Here is a 27,063-nt window from a genome sequence, read left to right as displayed (position 1 = left end):
TGTCTTGAGTGGTTGATTTTCTTCATTTGGACAGAGGAAGATTTTTTCTTTGTCCCAGCACTATAGACAATAAGGTTTTATTTGAGCATTTACATGCCCAAGTTTATCTTAATGAGCTGTGTACGCAAATAGTCTCTAACTCTGCCTCACCACCTGACATCTGGATTTTGGCCTGTTTGACTACCACTTCTCCTCTCCCACCTCCTGTTTAGAGAAGGGACTAGATGGCAACTGAAGCTGGCGCTGTGGATGATTTTGCGCCCATTGTTTGGGACAGGGCCTGAGAAAGACTTTCTTGGAGGCACTGCTGTGGAGAATCAGCATCAGTCCGTCAACAAGATGGATTGAGTCTGATACTGATTAAACTAACATTTTAGTGTATAACAAGTATTATGTGTTTAATATCGCCTATTTGGCAGCCTGGGTATCTGTGGTTGAAGGGAGAATAGAAGCTTTCTTGTTTCTGTCTAAGGCAGATACTGCCTCAAGAAGACCACGTTTTCAATGTTAAGACATGCTTTTAATCAAAAACTGTCACGTTGTCTGAAGAGCAGCATGTAATCTACCAAACTGCAAAGGAAGGTAGAACATACATCACCCGCTGCGGATTTTAATACGCTAAATCAAAAACTGGAGGTTAGAAGCTACAGAAAGTGCACTTGTGTCTCAGCGAAGGTCACTCCAATTATGTTTGATGGAAGTGCATCCTCATAAGCCACTTTTCCATGAGAGGTGTCTTATGAATATAAATCAGAAGAAGAAGCCAATGTGTGTGGTCGGATGAAGGTAACTGTCTAGTTTTCACAGTAGTGACAACACTTCCAATGTCAGTGTGACAGAAGAGGACAGAACTTCCATTTGCAGGGAGCTGGTATACATTTAAATTTGAGCAAGGCCATGAAAATGGGAATGCAGTGGCCAAATATTCCATGTTCCACTGTAAAACGTATGTTCAAAAAGACTAAATTTGTTTAATTGCCTGAATAATCAAACTATTTGTGACTTTTTTGATGAAAGACCAGTAAGGTTCACAAAGTTAAAACATTTTTGGAGGGAAACTCTTTTGAAGTTATATGCATTACTACATACATAATTAACACAGTGTATATAGTATATATAGATTGGGATTCCCGTACAAGATAATAATTAATTTGGAAGCTTTGCATTAACAACAACTCCTGCGTGCTTCTTTTCCTTTTTTCCTCATATGGCCTACCTTTCACCAAATGTTTAGGGAATATGTTATGTGGGACATAACCATATAGTGAGGCAGGTGAAAACCGAATTCATATGGATCCTCCCTGACCTCTAAAAGAGAGAAAGCGAGGGAAGAGCAGACAGTTTATTAGATTACTTTTGATGTCTCGGGATGGACTGCTTTCCCTTTGCCTAAACACACGCACACACACGCACACGCACACGCACACAAAACCCAGATGATTTCGCCATGGCTCGACACTGGCACCAAGTGGATTAGATAGAGCATTGAGTAAAATTTGGAGGGGAAGCAAGAGTTGTTTTGCTGTTCAATTAGGAGCAAACATCAATAACAAAAAAATGATAGGTCTAATAACGTGTAGTTGTTGAGTCCTACTTTGTGTTTTAGTAGGTACCGTCATGCATTGCGTACAGTATGTTGTAATTTATTTCAGATGTGCGCACTAAACAGATAATGTCCAACGCTCCCCATAGTGTATATGCTAATTAAGCAGCAGCACCATCATTTTGTACATTCATATCATTAAAAGTGATGGTCTCGCCACTTTTCAGCTCATTGGCAGTCCTCCTCGATGACGCGCTTCATTGTAGCCAATCTGAGCAAACCTCTCACCCGGGTGGTGTCGCAGAAACTATAGACATAAAAGATAGATGTCTCGAACACTGATAGTTAATAGGACGAGGTGTCCGCCATCTTACAGCAGTCATTTGTTCGGAGCAACGACACAGCATTGCACGGCTTGGTTGTACTTTGTCATGTAGATTATTTATTTATTTATTTAATTAATGTGTTTATTTACGGGACCTTGGAACTACTAATGATTAATGCAATAATGTTAAATAATGAAATATTTTAAACATTCATACTAAGAATCAGATAAAAAATTCACATAGGAAGCTTGTGGCTCCTTGTCTGTTTCCCAAATATTATTTTGCCATGCGTGCGAATTAACGAGAAGTATCAACTTGTTGCACTTTGTAAAAAGGCGCTTTATAAAGTTCAGCCTATTAACTGTGCCACACGCAAAATGGCGAATGCGCTGACGATCTTAGAAATTGACTATCACACTCAAGGCAGCGTTTATGTGCTATATATCTATGGCGGGAACTGTCAAGACTCAAAGGCTTAAAGTAACCAGGAAGGACCGGGCGGTATCTGGTAGGGTTGTTGGGCATTTAATGTGAGTTAAATTATACAGTATACTATACACTAATATCTTTACTGAAATAGAAGTTCAATGTAGTTAATAAATTACTTACCAAAAGGGTAAATGTAGCTGGCTAACGTTACTACGTAATAAATAAATAAAACTTCCTAAACTTAATTGACACCATCTGACACAGTAGGATTCTCTTTTCAAAGACAGTATCATCTGCTTTGTCACACAGCGTATGTTTCTTGTATTTATCGTATTAAAACAACCAATTAGAATAAGAACGGAATGTCGATTTCGACAAATTACTTTTGCAAAATGTGTTGTTTGTGTCAAAAATTGTGTTTTAGAATCGTTTACTCGTTTAATCGTTTATTATTTACACAATTGCTGGAATAATATCCAATTTGTTAATTTTTATCATCTTTGAAATGCTCTTTTATCAGGCTTGCAAGATCATTTGGGTTTGAGGTGAGCACCCACTCTATTCAATTTGATTCTTATTCTTGTTGCCAGGATCTGAGAGGTGTTCAGAGCAATAGCATGATAATGTCTCAAAATCAGGCCAAACAGCCACTGGATGAGCAGCTTTTCTTGAAGGAGGTAAGTCAGTCTAATCATTATCAGACGCTTTTAGCCCTTGTTTGTTTCTGGGTTTTTTCCTCCCTTCACTCGGGTAAAATGCATGCTCTATGGCAGGGGTGGCCAAGTTCGGTCCTCGAGAGCCACTATCCAGCCTGTTTTCCATGTCTTCCTCCTTCAGCGCAGCTGATTCTAATGATCAGCTCATCAGCAAGCTTTGCAGAAGCCTGACAACGATCCTGATCATGAATCAGGTGTGTTAGTGGAGAGAAACATGGAAAACAGGCTGGATAGTGGCTCTCGAGGACCGAACTTGGCCACCCCTGCTCTATGACCTTACATTTTTCACACCCCTGTTGAAATCCTTTGTCATGTTGGCACTGTGTTTTGGGTCTTGTTTCGTGATGAAGCTTCTCCCACTAAGCTTGGATGCATTTTTCTATAAATAGCCATACAAATGGTTTTGTAGACTTATGAATTTATTCTGCTGGGTTTGAGCTTGTGTGTATGTTGTGCAGTTGCACTGTTAATATCTACACAGTAAGATGTTTCCAACATTGACCCTATTCTCTCAAGGGAAAATTTAATCAGTTACTTCTTTTTTGATAGGATGTTATGCCTTTTTTAGTAAACTGGTATAAAATGCCACAGTAGCTTGCAAAGCATACTAAATTTAAACACACAAATCAGAATAAATGTAACATATGAATAGAAAGTTATTTCTCATTCTGACTTGACCATGATTACTTTTCAGTCTGTTTCAGATGACTCGGGGGATTTACATGACAAGCTTTCAGCTTCAAAAAGCAGTCATCAATCCCAGAAAGGTACCGTGTCACCATTGAAAGTTAACAAACACACAGTAGTCAAATAGGAAGAGGTAAAGAAATTTAACACAAAACATTTAACTGATGTTGATGTGTTTATGTAAATATATAGATTCTCTCCGTGTTTATTTCTGTTCTTGTAAAGGTGCCATCCAGCAGTGCCATTAATCTACAATTTATTGTCTGTTATTCTTATCACAGGTGCAAACTCAAGTGAGGGATTGGACACTTTGATGGAAGAAGAGGAAAAGGCCAAGTTCTTTGGAGAACTTGAAGCGTATTCTTCATCAAATATAGATTATAGCCAGTTGAACAAAGAGATTGGCATCGCAAGTTATAACACTGATATTTACCTCAGGTATGTAAATAGGTAGTTGCATTTCTGTAACTCATATTTGCTTTCTAAAAAAAAAAAAAAAGAACTGTCTGGATGAAATGGGTCAGCCCTATGTCTCCCCAAAGTTTGTGGAAATCATTTGTTAGTTTCTAAGTTATACCGACAATAAACAGCATACTGCATGTATGAAAATACCTGTATGATCTCCTCTAGCATGCTTTGCATTGCCCAGAGTTATAGTACTTACAATGGTCCCAACACACAGCTGCCAAGATAATAACGGATAACCTCTTGGCTGTATCAGTCTGGTAAATTGAGGTTTCACAGCGTTTTATTAGATGGTACATTTATAGTTTTAGGTATGCATGTATTGAGTAAGGGTATGAATAATTTGATGTATTACCATTTCCTTGTCAGCCTTGTGTATATCATTTCCAGCTAAAAGATACCTATTTACCAAATATGAATTAATTTGTTAACTGTCCAGAGCATGAATAATTTGGGATATAACGGTACATTGTAATGAGAATGGGTATCGTCCCTGCAGGATTGCTGAGGAGACACATGATCTGAACGATGATAACCACAAATCGATTGAAGGATCTCCACGTAAGCGGGATGGATTTATTTGACGGCTTGTTTTCCTTTTCTGAGTGTCTCCTTGTTTCTTTCTCCATGTTCATAGGATTCCCACACCGTAATAATGATTTTGAAGATGAGGATGTTGAAATTCAGGTTTGTTAAAACATTTTTTGGACACAATTTGACCTAAGAGGCCAAGTTGGGTTAATCATGGACAGCATAACTCGGTAACATCCTAGTGCTGTCCATTAATCCAACGGTCTCGCTGGCATTGACTTCCACTGTCTGGTTGCATATTCCTATGAAACAGAATGTCTACTTGCTCCAGATGGTGTTTCACCAGTGTGTGAATGAGCTTGCTGCTTCTCCTCTGTGGTAGTATGAGCTGCCATCATTGCGTGAATGCTAATGTGATACTGTCGCTATATAAATGAAATACCATTTGCTGTTACAACTTAGCAAAAGCTTATTTGATTTAATAGCTGACAATGACACTAGTCTTTCTCTCAGTATAAGCATAATTATTTTTTTTCTTTTCTTTTCTTTTTTTTTTTTAATTCATGTGAACATTTTAAGGGGGAAAGGATTAATTTAAATTCTTTGGACTTTTTTTGTTTTCCAGAAATTTAGAATGTCTGCAAGTGTTACAAAAGGTAAGGCAAAAGAAAGATACACAGCGAACACCATTTTGTAAAATGCATTTTTTTTTGCCTCATGTACCGAAATGTGAAAAAAAAAAGACAGCAGTCAAAGAACAATTGAAAATTTTGAATGAACATAACAAAGGAGAAAAGGAAAACTAATTATTGCACACTGTAAGGGGTGCAAATAAGTTTAGTTAGTTTGTGGTAACCCACAACGCAGTCACTAGAAACTGTTGGATACTACATTTTTTCAGACCAATACCACTATGAGTACTCAACTCTTGAGTAGTCACCGATACCGACATAACTCAAAGATTTTTTTTTTTTGCTCTTCTTTTTTCATGCAAGCTTTTTAAAGGATTACTCAACAGGAAGTCAGACTCTTGCTCCACCCCTCACTAATATCACAAATCGGCGCTTAAAGGGGGTGTTACCTGGAGGACCGTTGGGTCGCGAATGGGGAGAGGGTTGGGCATGGTCTGACTGTGATTGACAGCAGCAACTCACTAAGAAGCCGTTTTAGGGGGCGTGTTTGAGAATGAGCCGGTGGGTGGCGGGGGGCGACTACGTCATGCGGAACAAGTGACGTAGTACGTATCGCCTCGTGTAATGAGAGAACAAAGAGCCAAATTGGGATTATCTCAGCAATTAACTTTAAAATGGCACCAAACTAATTTTTTTTGCCCCAAATTCAAGCTTTAAAAAAAACATGTACTAAAATGTAAAAATAATGACCAGGACCATGTAGACAGCATTTGTAGACACCAGTTTATCAGCAACAAAAAAAAAGAAAGATGAATAAGTGTTGAGTTATTCTTTAACTGACAAAGTCAATATTTTTAATTCAGTATATTGCTGGCATCGGGCCAAAACCTTGTACCCCAAAAGCAGCATTTTTGTTAAACTATTTAACATAGTATCATCAAAGTGAAACTCTTTAGATTGGTCAATAATTCGGTATAAAAGGTATAGATTTTATTTTATTTTTTTTGAATATGAAATTTGCCAAACTGTGATTTCTGAGGCTTCGGCCCGACGCCAGTGATATATAAAGGTCAATCTTTCATGTTTTATGTTATGTATGATGCATACATTTTTAAAAATCGGTTTAACATTGGCTTCAGTTTCTGTATAATAATTCATACAATGACTCTCAAGGACAGATGGAAGGCAGAAGGAAAGGAGTACTAGAAGTTCCAGGATCTCAGGATAGAGGTATGTTACCGCATGTGTCCTTTTTGTTCAAGGGCGCCATCATTTTTGTCCTGTTCAGTTCCATTATTTTTCAGTAATCCTATTTGATCACAATTAAAAAACAATGCCTGATTTGCATTGGATAATTTTTAGTATTTCAGTAACCACCGTGAGATTCTCTTTTTTGACAGAATATTTTTCCTACCTATGCATAAAGTTGAAAAACTTAAAAATCAAGACTATTTTGATTGTGGTGAATTGGTAAGAGCTTATTATGTTTGCTGTTTTGTCAGGCCTGTTCTATGAACAGAGTACAGGGTCAGATATGGACGCTCTTCACAATGCCTACCGACAGATTAATACTGGAGAGGATTCAGATGACCCTAAACATCATTGTCTGTCGCTGGAATGGAATGAGAACAACAACAGACCAGTTGCTTTATCCTCCAAATGTCAGCAGGCCACAAAGTCACCTGAATGTGCCTCTACCAATGAGTCTGGTATTGTATTATGAACCCTACTTAGCTGATATATTAACAGTCGGACAGAAGAATGTTAATGACCAATGTAATAAAAATTTTAGAACACAAATTATTTTTAGATCAGTGGCTTCCAACCATTATACTCCCTTCATTCTGAAAAAAAGATTTTTGCACCCCAAAGATGAATTCGGTCCTTGATCATGGGCGTGCCTCAAAACATTTGTATCTCAAATCAGCTTTCCGCACTGAAATGAAAATAAATACTATCAATTCGTTCCAGCTTCCCCCTACGCTTCTGTAACGGGCTAATGGCATTTTAGTTCATCTCAAAGGGGGAATTTGGTTTGGTTGGATAAGTGAATGGAGTTACAAGCTTTGTCATAAAACAAATCAAACTTGTAAAGGAAGAAAAAAAACTTGTAAAGGAAGGTACCAATCTAAATTTGGGTAAACAAAGATATATTTAAAATAGCCAAATTAAGTTTTAAGTAGTCGTAAAATGTAATCATGTTAACCAGGATATGAATTTGGAATAATCTTAAAGTTCAGCATGTATACTTCAACCTGGTTCAACCCTGTACAGTAACAAGATGAATATATCTATTTTGTGTTTAGAATTACCCACTGCTGAAGAATTGATGCGACCCATTCGACCAGTCAGGTTAGTTCTCACAAATTCTTCAGCAATCAGACACTCAGTAATGTTTATAATCATTAACAATGCCCGTCACACACAAGCTAATACTGACATTTTTCTTGCTGAAATATATGGTTACATTAAAGAAGACTTTGAATGAAAATATGATTAAATAATGCACTTTGTTTCCACTTTTGTGACAGCTGCAACTAGAATGACCAGTTTTACAAGTTGCAACTTGCATATATGCTCTCGAAGCATATATGAAAAAAAAAAATCTACCTGCATGGAGGGTGGAGGGGCGGTGTGGGGTGCAGGGGTTTTATGAAATCAATGCACCGCTTGCAGGGATAAAAAATAAATAAATGTATCTCTACATCTTGAACTCTGGGGAAAAAGATGCTTAGTTGATGCTTACAATCAAATTTAATTGGCAATGTGTATTGGGTCTTGTATTCATGAAATTAAATCCAAATGATCCAGCTGTGAACCAAAAATGCCATCTTGTTTTGTGTTGTGTTATCATCTTATCACGTGTGGAGTGTGCAATCAGCTGTCAACATGAATTAAAATGGACTATTCAATTAACTATGCAAAATAAACAGTATATTTGCAAAATAATAGCCAATGAATCACAAATTAATAATAATAATAATCCAAACCATAATCTTCAAATTTGGAGTTGTATTTGAAAAACAAACCAAGATATTTCAAATTAAATGTTTATTTTCCAAACCCAAGTCGGCTCTAGTGCCGCAGGTTGCAGACTCCTGATTTAGCCCATAGTATATGCTCTGCCTCAGCTTGCCTAATTGTGGCATTATTGTGTATATGTAGCATTTTTGACTTGGTTAATATAATCTTCTGTGTCACATTGTTTATCATAGTGAACATGACAAGGAGGAGGCCCTCTGTCCGTTAGACAGAACTTTTCCAGTTTTGACCAAAGATGAGGACCGCCATGAACAACCAGAGAAGGAGGAGCCAATAAAGGTGAAAGGAGAAAAGACATTGGAAAGCTCTCAATCCATCCTCCCAGAACATTCTAATGTGGGCTTGACATGGCACGTAAGAGAAGTGGAGAGACTGATGCAGGAACAGAACACGTGTACTTCTGCCCGGGCTCCTCAGCTTGGCAAAGAAAAGAAAGAACCGGTGAGAAGAATTTAAAACTCTGGATGGAGTTGTACTTTGTAGATGTTTTATTTGAGAAGGTGTGACATACAGTGGAACCTTTGAATTTTAACATAATTGACTTGCGATTGTTCGTATTTAGAATTATATATAGTGGATCCTCACATGCTTAGTGATGTATGTGGTTTTTAGCAAGCTGTGCTAAGATTTTGTGCATAATCTGGCAAAATTCCCAATTGTACAATTTAAGGGTCATTCAAATTTGAAGGTTCCACTTGTAAAACATTAACAGTATATTAAAAAAATATATAGCTCATCACTTTGACTGCATTTAAAACCACCAATATCTAAACACATTGTCTGTATTTTCTCATAGCAACCCCGTCACTGCACCAGAAATCCTCCCTCAACAAATTTGTCAGTCAGGAAGCCCTTCGTGGCAACTCCAACGGTCCAGAAGGTTGAGAGTAAACGACTGCCGAGAGTGAATAAAAATGCTGCTGCAACCAAATCTTCTGTTTCCCAAGCAATAAAGCCCAGCCTCAAAACTGCGAAAAACAAAGTAAAAGATGACAACAACACAGGTTAATACTTTGTTTCACGCGTAACTAACTCTCATTCTGATTAACCTGAATGTATTTTCAGTGGTGATTTTCTTGCCATGCTATGTCTGTTAATAATTGAGCTCGTTCATCTTAACATATACGCTGTATTTCATTTTTCATTTTTGCAGACCCAGATCTGAAAAAGAGCAGTGAGCTTGTGGTGTCTGTCCAGTCATTAGTGAATGTCCTTCAACAGCAGATGGCCTCAAACAGTTGCCAGGAAATAACAGATGTACGACTTTTGCAGCCCTGCCTTTGTCATATAAATGTCTGAATCGACACCTTAATTTATTCTCATGTGCCTCGAATTTAGGGAATGAATAGTTGGGTTTCCACACCAACGCCCCAGCTAGCACTGTACTGTCTTCAAAGACAATTAGAACAGTCCAGTTACAATGGATTTTAATGTCTTAAGAATGAAATGGAATATTCAGAGCCACACGCCATAATTTAGTCCTTGGTTAGGATAGGGCTATTTAACAAAACTGTCTTTGCATTTCACCATTTCTCAACACTTTTTAATGTCCAGAAGGGCATTTCTCCGGTGGAGGAGCTAAGAGGTCAGCTGACGCAGAGGGATAAGGAACTGCAAACAATGAAGCAACAAAAAGAGGAGCTCCAACAGCAAAACTACGTTCTGCAGAGCAAGGTTGATAATCATGCACAAATACCTTTTTAGGAGTCAGAAATTGGCTATAAATGATGGTTTAGGTTTTGTCAAACCCTGATCAATCACTGGTTACGTTGTTATGCTTCCTTGTTATATCTAGCTCAAACACTCGCAGCGCATTGCAAGAACCATAGGTAGTTAATTGTTTAGCCCAAGAGGCTAAAAGTAATAGAGAGCCACCACCCCCTTCAGTGTTCCTACATTTAATGTAGTACACGTCTCAAGGTCTGCTGTATACCGTGTGTATAGCAATTCTGCTTTATTTTTATTTATTTTTATATATATGACCGTAATCCTATATGCACAGGAACTGGACATTTGTGTTAATAATAGCTGGAAATGTTTCATGCAGGGATGTGATTTTTCCGCTAATTCGCGGAATTACGCTTTTTTTTATCCGCCCCAAAAAAAAATCGATTTTTTTTTTTTTTTTTTTTAGTAGTAGTAGTAGTAGTAGTAGTAGTAGTTCATTGTGTATGCACATGACTCCGACAGATAACATCTTCTGCTATAACAAAGACATTTGTGGTATGCTCTAATATGAGTTACTTTTCATTTGGTCATGATATAATTATTTGTTCATGAAATTTGAACTCTTCAACATTATTTATGTGTTAACTTAGTAATCACATGAGTTAGATATGATGATATTCTCAGTGATAGTTTTTAAAAGCAAAGGCAGTCCAATGTTTTTGAATGTGACTGATTTTGAGTTGACTAAAACTGCCATTTTATATGGGATAGTTCAATATACATTGAAAATTTATGCTGTTGTTTTGTCTATTTCTTTGTCATGTGAGTGCATTGAAAGTACTTAAAAACACGGAAAACCCATGAGCCCCCCCCCCCCCCCCTGTCCCCCCACCAGGGCACTGCCCTGGACCTAGCTGGGTGCCAGCGGCCCCCAGACCCCCGGCTAAATTTTCAGATAATTTCACTTTGGTCAAATCACATCCCTGTTCATGGCAAGCTGTGGTATTTTTCCACTTCATAGTTGCATAGTGCAGAAGAAGCCAGTAAAAGGGTCAGACTGGCAAAAGCAGCAGATCCTACGACTGAGAAAACCCTGCAACAGATTAATAAAGAAATAAGAGATCAGGAGATGATCATTCAAGGCTACCAACAGGTAAGCATTCTTGACATTTCCTCTCTTGGTTGTCATAATGACTCTTTTCTGGCCTGGTCTAGTCCATTTGAAGTATTTGACTTAAACAGGTATTGTTTGCTGCGAAGATCGCGAGGTGAACAAGTGGTTAGTTAGCTCTCCATTTTCTTAATGGATTATAGTAGTACCTCACTATGAAGTACAGTACTAGCAAAGTATTTTTGTTGTTGTCTGATATGCACAAGAATGCTTAAGACGTATGGTGACCCTTTACAGGAGAATGAGAAGCTGTACTTGCAGTTGAAAGCTCAGCGGGCCAAGAGTACAGCTGATGAGCAAGCCATGTTTCATGAAAACCAAAGACTTCAAAGTGAGCTGGTTTTCACAAGGTAATAATAATACAACATAATATTTATATGGTTAAATAAATGTGTGTAGCATTGGCAATGCAGCAGTGGCCACTTTTGAAAGGGGACCTTTCCAAAGATGTTTTTGTTTAAAAAAACACATTGATAGTGTTGTGCCCTTATTATGAAGTGCATGCAGATTGGATTTTTTCTCTTGAACCATTTTGTCTACAGAATAATAAATGACCATGTTTTTCCACTTCATTCAGAGAGCAACTCAGTAAATCGTCATCCTCTTTGGATCACCGTATTAAAGACTTATTAGCTGACATTAATATATCTCAGGGAAGTATCACTACCACACACTTACCTTTTGATCTTAAGTTTATTTGGGGCTTCCTGACAGATCATTAAAATGTTTCTTGCGAGTAGATGAATGAGGCCAAACTGTTGGAAGACATTCACAGACTAAGGCAGGAGAACCAGGCTCTGCATCTGGATATGGAACTAATCCGAAAGGAAAGAGAGATGGCTAAAGCACAGACTGTCTCCGCCTCTGGTAGGAATGACAACGAACAGTTAGCACTAGAGCAGAAATGATAAGATACAGTATATGATGTTTCTTTTTGATCATGTACTATACTCTTCTGAGTAATCCATAAATGTGTATTGTGAGTTGGTATACCTTTTGAATCTGCCAGTCAAGGTACCTGAAGATACGTACAAAGAAGAGATCATTGCACTAAAGAAGCAGCTCAAGTGGTTTGCAGAAAACCAGGAAGTGTTGTCCAAACAAGATGCCGAGCGACTGAAGGCTGCCACAGCAGAGATCAATCTACTTAAAGAGCAGGTCAGTTGATGCCCAAGCAACATTAACTCTAATATCAAGATATTATAAATGTTGCCAAGAACTAATATGTGTCTTATTGGACTTCCCATGTGCACTTACTCCATATAAATGTAATTGTGTAATAATTGCACGCAACACTCAGCGCAGAGAATGGTCTGCAAATATTGGCCATAGCAATGCTAATCCCCATATTACAGTAGGCTACTATGAAAATAATAGTTAAAGCTGTTGAATCCTTGCTGTTTTGAATTTAATGTTCAGGTAGAGAACATGAAAGCCCAGGTGGGTAACAGAAGTAGCGTGGTACAGTTCAAAGAGAAAACGGTGGACTTTGAAAGGATGCAAGACCTACAGCTGCAGGTTCGGCACACACACACACACACACACACACACACACACACACACACACACTAATAAGCCAGCTTGTTAGAATCAATAGTGTATCTTTCCTGGTTATTGCTTAAAAGTCTCTTTGATTTGACCAGGTCAAGCAGCTGGAGCAGATACTACAGTCCAAAAACCCAAACTCGCTGTCATCTCTCATCGCCGCTGCAGCCATTGCTGATGCTAAAGGGGTTGTGGCCACTGGGAGGAGATCAGCATCTAACGACATCAACACCCTTCTTGAGCGTAGGATACAACGTATTGAGGCGGAGATGGAGAGACATGATGAAGAAGCCAAAGAAAATCTGCACTTGATGGAGAAACAGTTCCAGAACACCAAGGTATCATTCAAATTAATGCTGTCACTATTGAATATTTTTTTTAGAATCAATGAATCGATTTATTATTCAATCGATAAATTGACTAATTGGATTCATTTTAATTTTGCATTTAAAGTGTATTACAAAAATAATCCCCGCCCCACAACCCGAACGGGTCTGCCTAGTGAAGTACCAGTTTGATAATGTGAAGAACTCCCTCGAGTGAATCACAAATATTAATCTGGCTTGCGAGGTTACAGTGTGTCATATGTCATATTCTGTCACTATTCCTACTTTTGATATCGTTGATGTGATGAAAACTGTGTATCTATGTCTCATCATGTAGCTGCGGTACGAACATCAGATCTCTGAGTTAGAACAGCAGCTGAAGCGTAAACAAGAGGTGGCAGAAATTTCAGCGACGGGTACTGAATCATGGATGTCGCAAGTTGAAAGGATGAAGGTTGAGCTACAGCACGTAAAGGAAGCCTACAAGCAGAAGGAAATCTTTCTTCAGGACCAGATTGAAACTCTCAAGAGACAAGTCCAATACAAGGTGAATATTGTGAGTAGTGATGGGCATGACAGTTCTTTTAAGTGAACTGAATCTTTAGAATCAGTTTATTAAAAAGAACCATTCAAAAGATTAGTTCATCGAATCGTTCGTCTACGCAATGATGATTAAAATGTTTTTATTATCATGGATGATATGATCAGCAGAGCCCTAGTGGAAAAAGGTATACATCATATATTCCTTGCAGGCCCTGCACAGCCCAAGCCGACACCAGCGACAAGCTGAGGAAGCACACGGTGCCCGCATAAGCCGACTCAACCAAGAGTTGGCTACCAAAACACAAACTATTCAAGAGTTGACCCGTACTGTGGAAAGATTGCAGAAAGAGCGGAGGAACTTGCTCTCTGGTCCTAAATTGCAACAAAACTCTCAATTTAAAGAGACTAAACAACAACTATCCCCAGTCAAATTAGCCTTCTTGGCACAGGAAGAAATATTCCCTGCTGCTCAGTGTGAGAAAACCTACCAGCCCACAGTCTTTACAGGTATGCATGTGAGAACTTGCTAGAAGCTTAATAAGCTAAATATGTTCATATCATCTAATGTACTGTACAACACAATTAAAACTGACTTATCATTACAGCTATAATAGTAGTTGAGATGCAATATTTTTGAGTACATAATTCCATTGCACAGAGAGTCACACCACAGAAGTGCTGAAGGAGAACGACGCTCTTCGAGAGCATATGAAGCAACTAGAACTTCACAATGAGCAGGAAAAGGAGGCACTGAAATCTGATGTTGTCCAAGCTGGGGAGGAGCTGTGCAGGTGTGTTCAAGTGCAACACTTTCAAGCTCTGCGACAGAATGGGACTGACTGAAAATGAATGTATGTGTTCAGGCAAAGGGGTCACTTTTTGGAGGAGATTTCCTCTTTGAAGGCTGAAAACCTTAAGGCTTTGGACCACATGCGTGCCACTCATGCCATGGAGCACTCTTTTTCAAAGGTTGCCCAACTTACCAATGAACTGAACACTCGGGAGGTAATCATTTCACGCCAAATTAAATGTGTTGTCAGATGAATCAATAATGTCAAAAGACAAAATGTGTTTTACTCATTTATGCTCTTTTATCGTCTTGCAGATCATGGTAAAACTTTTGCAAGATCAGCTGAAAGAGCTACATGGGGCCAAAGAAGCACTTGCGGTATCCAAAACTCGAGAGGCGGCTTTGGAGTCTCAGGTTTCATTCTGCACTTTTCCGTCTCACAATACACAATTCAGTTGCTTGCTTTTGCCCGCGATTGTGACACAAACATCCCACCCCCGCATAGCTGCGCCACAGTCTTGGAGGGTGTTTTAAGAAATATAATAATAATAATAATAATGGTAATAGTCATAATTTGTTGTCATATCTATGAATGAAATGCGACGAAATCCACCACGTGTGTGGAGCTCAGGATCTATTTGCCTGTGCCTCGATCAAATCCACAAAAATCGCATTGCACCACTTGCGCTAGAATGATTCTTGTTGTATTATTAAAACAGTCCATTTTCTTGCTAACTTCAGTCTACTCGCAAATTAAATGTGAAGCTTTCATTCAACGCAGCATTATTTTCAGTTTCCCATAGTACTGTTTTGACAGAAGCTTCAACAGAGGTGACTAAAACTTAATCAGTTTCAATACTTAACACATTCATCAGTTTGGCTACCATCCGGAGAGTGATGCAGCAACTAAAGTAATTTAGTAAATTTCTTTTCTTTTTCTTTTTTTCAGTTAAGCAGACTGTTAAACGAACTGAAGGAAGCCAAAGAAGCACAGAGTCCAGAAGTGAAACTATTATGTAGTCTGGAGGCAAAGCTTCTCACCATGGACCTGAGATACCAAGACAGAGAGCAAGAGTTGAACCAGGTAGATTGGGTTGACATATGATGTGAATTCACATGGTACAAATTGTTGTTGGAAACGTGGTTTTTGAGATCAGACGAGACGATCTCTAGTTCTGTGAATCTTTTTAAAAAGATGTATGGTAACATCTTGCCTCCAAATGTATTCTGGAGAGAGGAGACAGGATAATGGCATGTTGTATTTTCTTCACCCTCTTACCACAGTTCTTCCAGAGCTGGTCTGTATGTTGTGGACTTGTGACCACTCCAAATTGTTCCTACAGATCATTGGAGGCTCATGTATGGAGGGTGATCAGCAGTCACAAGTGGCCCATTGGAGGAGCCTTGCACTGGACAAAGCCAGAGAGCTGGAAGCCTTCCGCTTGGAGTTGGACTCCATTTTGAATATCATAAGACATCTGCAAAAACAAGGCATGATACTCCCTACTCCTGATTCATAAGCCCCAACAGAGGTTCACCGATCAATCACTGTGGCTTGGCCACACTTATTTAGCTGAACTTTTGAAGGAAAATGGCCTCTAATCATCATATGCAGACAAAATAGTTTCATTTTTGAGGTCATGTTTTATTGGGCATCAGCTGACACAGTTGGTATTATTAACAGGTTGAAATTCTTTATCATATAAAAATAAATTACACGGGTGTTATAGCATGGCGTTTTTCCACAGCAGTTGCATGTGCATCTGCCTCAATTAGATTCGACTAGACATAAAAATCCACCATGGACTGCAACAGATCCAGTACAATGCTTGCATACAGTAACTGCTTAACATTATTGTATTCATTTGTATCTTGTGTCTTCAATACTATTTAAAACTTTTTTAATAAACTTGACAAAAATGCTTCCTTATGTAAGATAAACAGTGGCTACATTGACCTTTTTCACATTTTGTTACAACGCTAATCAATTTTGTTGGTATTTCAAGTGGTAGACACAAAGTTGTATGTCACTGTTAAGTGGAAGGACATGAGTTTCAAACTCACTCACTGTGCTTGACATTTTGTTTAACAAAAAAGATGAAACCAACTGATGATTACCAAAGAACAGAAGAAGATGGAGTCAATTTTTTTCCTGGTGAAAGATGACTGTCCATTTGTCTGGTAAATTGATCATAGAAAAGAATACTCTGTGGGGTCTTGTTGGGGGGGTATCAGTCAAAATGCTCTAAAACAGCTGGCAGTGAAAGAGTTCATATCATCTCGTCCTTGGTGCATAGAATGTCCTCTTCTCACACAAACTGTAAATGTACGGTATAAATTACAGTTCAGTCTGATTGCCAGTCAAAGGCACGTGCAGTCTTTGCAGGTTTGCAGCATAGCACATCAGCCCTGGAAGGCGTGGATCTCCTCTTCACTGAAGCCCCGCTGCTTAACCAACCTGACAAATGAAAATTGAAATCAGCGTCACTCCTGCACGATATCCTGGTATGACCATGAATTAATTCACCTTTCCCCCCAAAAAATATCAATGATATTATTTAGTATATTCTGATTATGATTTGTTTTCCAAGTGTTCCATTACATACCCGACTGTCTGCTCGGTAAAGACCGTGGGGCCACACACACAAACATAGCACTTGGAGCCCTCCGGCCTACTGAGAAATTCCAGAAGTATTGACTCATCCATACGGCCCGTCCTGCCTGTCCAGGTTTCACACGGCTCAGAGAGGATGTGCTCCACCTGGAACCTGACAAATCACATGAACACAAATATCCTTAGGATGCCATAAGATTCCTCTGTCATCAGTGTGTAATTGTAAAAGTTGCTTCTCAAAATGGGCGATTAGGCTCTAAAATAAAATAAAATCCCAGATTACCCCCCGCCCCCAAAATCTGATTTTAATTCATATTTTTAAATAAAACACACACTCAGTGACCTTTACGAAAAGATTTGTTTCACCATACATTAAAATGTGATAACTTTTAACTACTACAGTACCTTGCATCACTAGCAGTTAATTCATCCAGTTCCCTTCGCCACAAGATGTCCTCTTCTCGTCGGTTAAAAAACAGCAAGTGGGTTTTCCTGGGGATGTACACATGCAGTCGTGGTCATAAGTTTTCGCATCTTCATCATGAACATGAATGTAATTGTTCATTTGAACCATTGTTTGACACCATCTCGTGACCAAGGGGCTACGTCAAAGTGAGGGGAAAGACGAGAAAAAGAATGACTCAAATCATTAAAATCCCTAGAAAAATCATTCAAGCTCTTCCTCAAAATATGGCAGAGTAAGAGCATAAACTTTTATAAAAGGAGTGCTACATTGATTGAATCCTTTTTCCAAAGGATTGATAAATTCATCTAAGGATTAACACAGATGCATGGATGATTTATTTTAATTTTAATTTTATTTTTTTAAACAGACCTGATAGTGATGATCTCCTGTAGGGCAACTCGAATGAGACGAGACATTGGAGTGAAGCCTGTGCCTGCTGCTAAAAGGTAGAGAACTGTGGTATCACGAAGGGAGCGGAGACTGAAGCTGCCATCTGGACCACTAACAGATACATGGTCACCTGAAGGCAACGTTACAAAGAGCATCAGTTAAAACTGGGTAGGATAAAAACAGAATTAACTGAGCATTACAGTCTCCCTCATCATTACTTTATACATACCTGTTTGCATCACCTTGTTTCTGTAATCATAGAAGCAAGCCTACTCTGGTTTGTAGTGGACACGTTGCACTTTTTGTTTTAGTAAGAAATTATCTTCTTTCTTTTTTTTTTCTTTTTTTTATTTGAGTTACAGTAATCCATCATTATCGCTCCAGACCCCAACCGCAATAGACTAAAATAAATAATATAAACTAGGGCTGCAATTAATGATTATTTTGATAATCGATATAGAGTAATCTGTTAAAAAAAAAATTTTAACAGGACATTGTTTCAAATTGAGAGTATAGAAAATGCACACGTATATTGTTTATGACTTGGTTACTGGTTTGATTTAGGACAAGTCAGAAAATAGACAAAAATGGCTGATTTTTTTCCAAGGTAAAAGTTTATTTTTGTTAATGTCTTTTGTGATTAAACACTACGATAATCAGCTTGCTTTCCTGGAAGTCCACATCATTTTCAAAATATTTAATTCTGATTGGCTAAAAGCAGGGTTCTTGCTTACTTTACTGGTTAAGAGCAGCATAAGTGTATTGACTACAAAGACTTTCATAGCTATTCATTGTAAGACTGATTTGTTTAATGTAATTGTTGAATCAATCAAAAAAAATATTCAAAACATTTCCGTTTTACGTGTACAATAATCACTCTTACACTAGTAAAACGACAAAGACTTACCTATGCATAGGCTATTGAGATGTTGAGTCAGCACTCCATCAGGATAAATCTTAATCATGAGGTAGAGGTCTTTTTTTTCTGAGGAGGTATTGGGGCCAATTGAAAGACCCTGGTCGACTGGCGTGTATGGCCGCATTACCTCGATGTCTGGATAAAACATAAACACGTTAAAGCTTGAAATTAGAAAGCACAATCTTTTTTTGGGGGGTCATTCTTGTGTATGAAATGTGCTATATAGCCTGTTGTAGTGGCATCACATATATATATATATTTTTTTAAAAGATAGGCCGAGGTCTAAACCGGTAGACCAGACTAACGCTGTTAACAAAATGATTTTCCTATACACAAGTTTGCGTTTTCAAATGTGTTTTGAACAGAGGACAATTATTTTTTTTTTAGGTACCTTGAACGAGGGATTTGAGGTAGACGTGTTTCCCAACAGGCACATGCATGATAGTCCCACGTGGAAGTTGCAATTGAAACACATGCGTGTTATGGTTCACCTCAGTCTTCGACACCAACACACAATCCCGAAAAAGAAGAGCTGGGAGAAAAAAAAAAAAAAAAAAAACACACAAAAGCTGTTTCATATCCAGCGTGAGGTGATATTGATTTGAAAAATAAGATGCTATTTTTGTCCAATTTAATTGTAAAGGTTATATGGGTCACAATATTGGTTGAAAAGGTTCTGAAATGACTTAATCAGTCAAATTTTTATATTACAAAAATCTGCTATCCTAACATGGGTGGGTGTGCAGACTTTTTATTTCCATTGTAGGTTAATTTAAGGGTATTGAAAATGGATCCCTGTTTCCACAAACTTGAAGCTCACCTCTTTCTTTTTTGCTTACAAATGTGTTGTGGAATTCCAAAGGCTGACCAAAACTTGACCATTTTCCTTCTGCTTGCTTGTGGATGGTCACCTGGATCTTGCCAACGGAGAAGGCAGTGTGAGCTATTGACAAAATGGCAGCACAGTGTAAGACAGAAAAACAAGACTAATTTAGCTTAAGTCATATAAGGCTGACGGAAATGTTTTACAGTCTTCCCCCGCTATATCGCTATATTTAAAGAGGTAATTTTTAATGTTTGTTTTTTTTACAGCGTACTTCAAAAAGAACATTACTGTATAAAAATGTCAGTATTAATCACCAACAATCATATTCATGCAACATATTCCTACATTTGTTGTTAGGTGTGAGAAACTTATAAGTGTTAAATACATTATAAATAAATAAACTTAAGGTATCTTACCAGCAATGTCTCCATCGACGTTTTCTGAAAGACCTAAAACAGCGAATAAAGAAGATTTGGCAACTTATCTATGGGACAATGAGCACATTTGTACACTTTGCATGAAAAAAAGAATACATTTTAAACTGCCATCGCTACTCACGTAAATGTACCATGTAGGACATTTTCCCAAGCAGAACTTCTACTCGTAATACGCCAGCCTCAAGATCAACGACGGTACAGCCAGAGCTGGGTATCTAAGGGTAATATGACAATAAAGCATTACTTAAAAAAATTAATTAAAATGCAGTAAGTTTTTTTTTTTTAAAGGTAAACCACACCCCTGGCTTTAATTGTAACGTAATACTGTATAAAAAATAAGCTAAGTGTCCTTTTTCCTCTATTTGACTGAAGACTGACTCCTGATGTTACGGCTTTGTGAAAAGTCATTTATTATAATTGAAATAAGCTCAATGGTGAGGTTATTGTGCCCATGGTAAGGACACGTAGATACCAGTTGACTTTTGGCAAATGTGCCAATAAGAAGTTAAAACAAAATTAGTTCAGTGCATCTAAAAAAAACGGCACGTTTTTGCGTTTGATCATTTAACGTTTTGATGTTTGTTGATTTTGGACAAATGTGTACATAGCAGATGAGTAGTTACCTTTCTTTGGGTATAAATAACCAGATGAACCGTTGTCGCAGTTTGGAACCAGTCGTACCTGCTCGAACAACACAAAGATGAGACAGCAGAGATCATAAGGCTTCACCTGACATGATGAGGTTATTGTTTTTCATTCTATTGTAAAAGTCTTCTTATACCGAGGTCGAGAGTCTTTGACGGCCAGAGGAGCCACTTGGTTAGCGGGCGTGAAGACTGGTTGAGGGGGTGGGATCATTGCTGAGGAGAAATGGGGAGAATAAACATTAAGAACATGTACAGCCTTGACAACATGTGCATAAATAATCTGTTTATTAATGCTGTTTATGATCCATCTCCTATTTTAATGTATTGCAATCCTTTACTGGAGAATACAAATAAGCCAAAGCCAACTTTAGAATGCTGCAAAATATGTAGTTTCCTCCAAACTGTCAGTAAAATCAGGGATATCAATTTTTAAAATGTAAAAATCTATAAAAATGTCAAATATTTTTATAACTATAGCCCACACAATTTCAGAGTATTTTTATATTTTGTATGATAGTTCCAGCTAAAGGAAACTCATTTAAAGTCTAATACCCAAGTAGATGAAACCAAAATGTCAGTAAGGTTGCTTCACCTCATGGGGAAGTTGCATAATAGTTTCATCAATCCTTAAATTCCTTGACAAAAAAAATTCTTAAGTGTCTTAAAGTGGAGGTCAAATTAAAGAAATATACTTCAAGTGACCACAAATATGTAGCCATGATGTTTACAATACTATTGAAAAGAAAATGTTTGACTTAACTTCCACCTTAAATTAACATATATACACTTGTACTCATAAGTTTACAAAACAGGCCAGAATTTATTTGATATGTACCATTCTTTAAAGGAAACATGACCGATCATGCAAAAATATTGTAAAAGTAGACTTTTTTTTTTTAATCCCTACTCCGTGCTGTATTAAAAATACCTTTATTTGCTGTGGTGGGCTTTGTAGCCATCCTGCCCACCAAACACTCTTTCAACATGGACTCATAATTTACCCACCGATGGACCTGTGGACAAATAGACCACATACACTTTGAGTCTTTACTTATCAGAAACAACTTAAAATGATCAATCAAAGTCAAGCCACAAGTACCAACTATTTAACACACTGCATAGGTAGTGAATAAATACATTAACAGTGTCAACATTCCGTGTCAAGTCTCACACCCTCTTCAGATTTTTATTTCATTAGTGCTTTTTTATGTCAAAAGAAATAATCTGAAATTTGAGCCTCCTAGTTCAAAGTCTTGAAACACTTTTCAAGTTATGGTGCCCTATAAAAAGTGGGTGCCACGCCCATGTTTGGGATTTCAGGAATTACACACTAAATTTTTGACCAAATTTGGAGGCCTTCATCTTTTATTTTAAAGTAAGTACGAACCAGCAAAATATTGTGAACCTCTTGAGCAATTTGGACTTTGCAATTGTTTCAACCTGATTTTGTAGTTCAATCTGAACCATTACTTTTTATATAAAATAACAGGTGTAGGTTTAGCATTTCAATGCATTGTTCTCTTTAAAAATAAAACAAAATCAATTGTGTAGTCAAAACTAAATTAAAAAGAGTTTTTGGTCAATTCATGTAGGTGCAAAAGTAAGTGAACCCTGAGCTGCATTGCTTAAAACAAGCAGTCAAGTAGGATCAGGTGGGACAAATTGGTCGCTAAACTAACCAATGAAATGGACCAATGAAATGAGAGAGATTTAGCGAAGAAATTGTGCTGACAGAGACAAAAGCACATCACTTAAGTTTTACCCAGGTGAACCCATACAGGAGAGGAAGATAAATCTCAGGGGACATCAAAGTGGGCAGTGACAGCACATCTGTCTGGGCAAAGCTATAAAGTCATCTAAAAAAAAATTGAGCTTCATCATTCCACTGTGAAACCGATCATCTGCAACTAGAGAACACTGAAAATTACTACAATCCTGCCTAGAAGTAGCCGACCTTCTAAAATATCAGCAAGAACCACAAGAAAAATGATAATTCAGGTAAAAAGCCAACTGGGACATCACATCAAGGGATTTGCAGACCTCTTTTGCAGCATCTGGGACACATGTGTACGCTTCAACTATCAGAAGAAAAGTCAATCGACAAGGCTTTCGTGGAAGGCTTGCTAAGTAGAAGCCTCTGCTCACAAAAAAAGATCACCTAGACAAACCTGAAGCTTTTTGGAAGTCCCTTCTGTGGACAGATGAGTCCAAAATTAAACGGTTTGGTCACAACTAAAACAGTCATGTTTGGTGAAAAGTCAACATTGCATACCAGCAAAAGAATCTTCTCCCTACAGTGAAGCAGGGTGGTGAGAATGTTAAGTTCTGGGCTGGCTTTTCATCCTCAGGACCTAGACAAATCCACATAGTCCAGGAAATCATGAATTCAGAGAAATATTGTGAAATCCTGGATCATAACCTGAAGCCGTCCTTTGTGAAGTTACAGCCTGGTAGATGATGGATCATGCAACATGAAAATAATTCAAAGCGTTCCAGCAATACAACCAAGGAATGTCTGAAGAACAACAAGATTCATGTTCTGGATGTGCCCAGTCAAAATTAAATTCTTTCAAAATACTGTGGCGGGACCTGAAGCGGGCAGTTTATGCTGGACGCCCATCCAACCTCTCTCAACTGGCTGCATTTTGCAAGGAAGAGTGGCAAAAATCCCCCAAAGTAGATGTGAAAGACTGATAAATCACTAAAGAAAGTGTTTGGATGAAGTTCTCATCGCAAAAGGTGGTGCCATGTCTGATTAAGTGAGAGGTTCACATACTTTTGCACCCATAAAATCTGAGTTTTTCTTAAATCAACAACTTTTGCTCAATAATGAATGACAATATTATCATTCTTTTTTTGTTCAAGTCCATTATTTTCAATGTCAGCATTGTAGATTGGGGTATGACTAAACATTTAATAAGGTTATTTTAATATTTGTCTTATCAGAATCTGCACTTACAAATAGCATAGGTGGTGTACTATATTATTATAAAGCAATGCATTTTGTTGACATGTTGGGACTCCATATCTTGGAAATGTTTTGTGTTGGTGGAGTTTTAACTGATTTATCATCATATTTGGGAACTACTATGTACGGTGTTTAGAGTTTCGAGGCACTTGGTGGGGGCACAGGAGGGCTCCAAATATAGCTACAGGACAAACAAAAAAAGAGAGACCATTTTGAACCCCCTACTTCAGGCCACTGGTTGGCCATGTGGGCACATGATGATGGGAATTAACTTCTCCCCCCCCATCAACAGTTGCCTTTCGTCAACATTTTGAGCCAATAAAAACTTTGATTATCCAACCCCTTCACTATGAAGTAGAACAAAGCATTTGCAGATGGTACTATTTTGGGATATTTTCAGAAAATCCCAAGTCCGGAAAGTAGATCAAATATTGTTTTAACCGCCCATTCATGTTTCTGGCAGTAAAAACAGACCCACGTAATTAAATGGAGTAAAACACTTTATTCCATGTGTAAGTGTTTGTACACATCATAAGGCACTAATGGGATAAAAATCAAGAAAATTGAAAAGGTGTCACTGGGGAGGTTCTGGATATTTGTGTGAATGACCACAGAATGACCCATTAAATACAAACATTAACACTCAGCATAAAACCTCCACACCTGATCGAAGAGGTCAGTGCCGTCTATGCCTGCCGCCTTCATCAACTCATCTTCTCCACCAGGGTGGTAGTCCATGTAGGGGGTGACATTATACACCATACCTACAAACCATAGTCAATGATATCAGTCAAGGTGCCACTATTATACAAAGCAGTACAAGTTGTGTGTGTGTTTTCTGATGCAAAAGTTTTGAAACACTTGTGCGCCAACTTCAATATCGAGTTTGGGAGTATTTAAAATACAATTAGAAAGCAGGCATGGGGAAACAGTAACAGACAAGACAGAAACACTGAATGAATGGGAGAAAAAGTAAGATTTTGTATTGAAATGCAAGTATATATTTAAAGGCAATGGTACCAAATACTAATGAAAATGTATGTGAACTTCTGACCTTAAAGGAATTTCAAAAAGTCATTCTCTCATTAGGCAAATCTAAATAATTTTGGCAATCCTAATTGACTAGACCAATATACTAAGAGCTTAGTCTGATTTCGTGTCAGACAGTGTTTTCAACTGTATAAATAGGCAACTTAATAGAGCATAGGGAGAAAATGGATTTGCGTTTGGCTTCCATGCCCAGTTCTGCAGCACCTCAGCTGTGATCAGGGCTTGACATTACAGGTACTGTTTGCCAAATGCAGGTGAATTTCAGCAACAGTCTCAGATCACAGCCCAATTATCCTGAACCAGTGAAAAAGGAGAATAACCTGCCTATTAGGCGGGGTGCCAAAAAAAAACGATTCTCATTTAGTACGATTTAGAATCGATTTTGAATGTCCCAAAATCGATTTTATTTTAATTATTTTATACTGTCTTCCCTTTGTTTGTGTGTGCCTTTATTGGGAGCGCTGTTCATGTTGTACCCGATTTGGCCACTGAGGGGCAGTGTGGTTCCATGCGGTCTGATACACTGTTAAGTTGTAGGCACATTAGAGAGTAGAATGAAAAAGTCACAATCAAGTTATTCCAATAAAAGTAGTTTTTTTGCAGTGTGGTGCCGTTCTTTTGAGTGATAAAAGTGTCGCGAGAAGAGCACTAATTAGCATTAGCGAGTCAGACTGGAGTAGATCATTACAATTTTTGAACATCTATACATTGAAGCAAAAATCATTATCAATCAAATCAAGTCATTTTGAATCAAAAATCGATTCTGAATCGAATCGTGAGACATTCAAAGATTCCCACCCCTACTGCCTATACTGTACATCATTTTCTCAAGTGCTTTGACCTGTTTTACCAAATGCTCAAGTTGGTTCCAACAGCAAAATTGTGATGAGTGAAAATGCTGAGTGACTGAGTAGTCACAGCGGCTAGTAAGCCCAAAAGTTGATGTCAAGCCTTGGTTGTGAGTGCCTGTCAGTCTGACTCAGAATAAGTGATTTTGAGAACACTTCAGTCATAATCTTAACCACAAGAGTCCTCAAGTTGACATCTCTTACCTCGTATACAAGTCCAGCAGTCATTCCTGGTGTTGTGTTTCTGCAGTTCTTCCTGGGTAACTTCAATCAGACGCCCCCTCAACCCGGTTAGATCTTTACCACTTTTGGAGAACCGAATCCAGTCCATAAGACTGTGGCCTGGTTTCAAGGCAACCTACATGATAAAGGACAGGAAAATACTTGAGGACACATTATCATTATTACTAATTAATTATTACGATCAAAACGACTTTCATTAGTTGCGTCCTTACCTTGGTCCTCCCCGACTGTCCGACCCGCTGCTGGGAACTCGGCGCAGGGAACGACTGAGTTGGAATGTTCAACATGTTGCGAATGCCTCGCAGACACCTCGAATTTCCAAAATCTACTTGAAGAAACCCTTGTTACCTCAGCCGATATCAAAAGAACGAAAACGCGTTCAACCAGGATGCGAGAAAAAATTGTGACTCGCAAAACCGCCTCCCCCCTGACACATCTGCCACACTGTTGAGCAATGCAGCTGAGCTACAATGCTATGCTAAGCTACAAAACAAGCTAAGATACTTAAAAATATGAAGCGTGTAAATAACATTATTTCACAGCTACCTATGGGTTGCGCGACATATGGAACACAATGACAAACGCCAAAGAGCAGTTTAGTAGAACTACATTCTTAGACGCATGTCATAACATCCCTAACATATAAACGTCATCGAACTGCGACGGAACTTGGACGTCATCTCGCGGAGACGGCAATTAAAGATGACGTCACGCCATAGAGGAGTGAACCGTCTCCGCGGTTGATATCGACTTTAGTGGTTTTAGATCAGTTGATGTGTTATGAATAAGTGCAGCCTGGTATTAGATTAATAAAGGGCTTTAAAGATAGAAAAAAAATACTACTTGTTGGTTCTGTGGTGGTAGGTGTTAACATTTAAACAGAGAAGCGAGGACTAAGTAGCTGCAAATAAATGACATTGAGCCGCTGTCACGACTCACAGCAATATATAACGTACTGTTCTTATGTATTTACCACACAATAGCGTAATTAACTATATTAAAGGTTAATAAAAGTAAATAACTTACCGTTAATGAAATTGATCAGCAATTTGCTGAAAAATGAACCTCGGCCACCCGTCTCGCTGTCACTGTCAGTATCGTCGTCATCCTCTGAATCTTTGCGATTTTCATCAGACATTGCACACGCATGATAGCCTGAGTGTCTGACAGCGGTATAATATTTTTATTTGCAACACATCCAGCCTTAATGAGGCAACCAAAGGCTGTCACTGAAGTGCTAA

The 27,063-nt window shown here is 38.2% G+C and overlaps 2 protein-coding genes across 3 annotated transcripts; one reads left to right on the top strand and one right to left on the bottom strand.

Moving 5' to 3' along the window:
* The first annotated feature begins 2,330 nt into the window (after positions 1-2,330).
* Positions 2,331-16,344, top strand: cep162 (centrosomal protein 162). Of its 2 annotated transcripts, XM_077574620.1 has the most exons (28): positions 2,331-2,399; positions 2,889-2,975; positions 3,709-3,781; positions 3,983-4,139; positions 4,666-4,727; positions 4,804-4,853; positions 5,323-5,353; positions 6,503-6,559; positions 6,832-7,038; positions 7,636-7,681; positions 8,545-8,812; positions 9,168-9,375; positions 9,525-9,628; positions 9,926-10,045; positions 11,061-11,192; positions 11,448-11,560; positions 11,788-11,863; positions 11,951-12,077; positions 12,220-12,368; positions 12,630-12,728; positions 12,854-13,093; positions 13,419-13,628; positions 13,834-14,131; positions 14,283-14,415; positions 14,488-14,629; positions 14,730-14,828; positions 15,364-15,498; positions 15,758-16,344. In XM_077574620.1, the coding sequence occupies exons 2-28, from the start codon at positions 2,916-2,918 to the stop codon at positions 15,932-15,934; spliced, it is 3,573 nt and encodes a 1,190-aa protein (XP_077430746.1). In that variant the 5' UTR covers positions 2,331-2,399; positions 2,889-2,915; the 3' UTR covers positions 15,935-16,344. The 2 variants fall into 2 exon arrangements, with proteins under 2 accessions (XP_077430746.1, XP_077430747.1); XM_077574621.1 differs by lacking the exons at positions 2,331-2,399; positions 2,889-2,975; positions 3,709-3,781 and having other exon boundaries at positions 3,997-4,139; positions 6,508-6,559.
* On the bottom strand, positions 16,039-27,063 carry cyb5r4 (cytochrome b5 reductase 4). The gene is made up of 16 exons (XM_077574624.1): positions 26,849-27,063; positions 26,035-26,147; positions 25,784-25,937; positions 24,345-24,445; positions 21,642-21,726; positions 20,848-20,926; positions 20,690-20,747; positions 20,188-20,281; positions 20,046-20,078; positions 19,624-19,746; positions 19,195-19,335; positions 18,792-18,938; positions 17,864-18,014; positions 17,434-17,520; positions 17,021-17,182; positions 16,039-16,872 (listed from the first exon to the last, which is right to left on the bottom strand). The coding sequence occupies exons 1-16, from the start codon at positions 26,958-26,960 to the stop codon at positions 16,818-16,820; spliced, it is 1,695 nt and encodes a 564-aa protein (XP_077430750.1). The 5' UTR covers positions 26,961-27,063; the 3' UTR covers positions 16,039-16,817.

Source organism: Vanacampus margaritifer, chromosome 9 (genome assembly GCF_051991255.1).
Source record: "Vanacampus margaritifer isolate UIUO_Vmar chromosome 9, RoL_Vmar_1.0, whole genome shotgun sequence".
NCBI classification, from domain to species: Eukaryota; Metazoa; Chordata; class Actinopteri; order Syngnathiformes; family Syngnathidae; genus Vanacampus; species Vanacampus margaritifer.
This window is presented reverse-complemented; position numbering and strand designations above follow the sequence as displayed.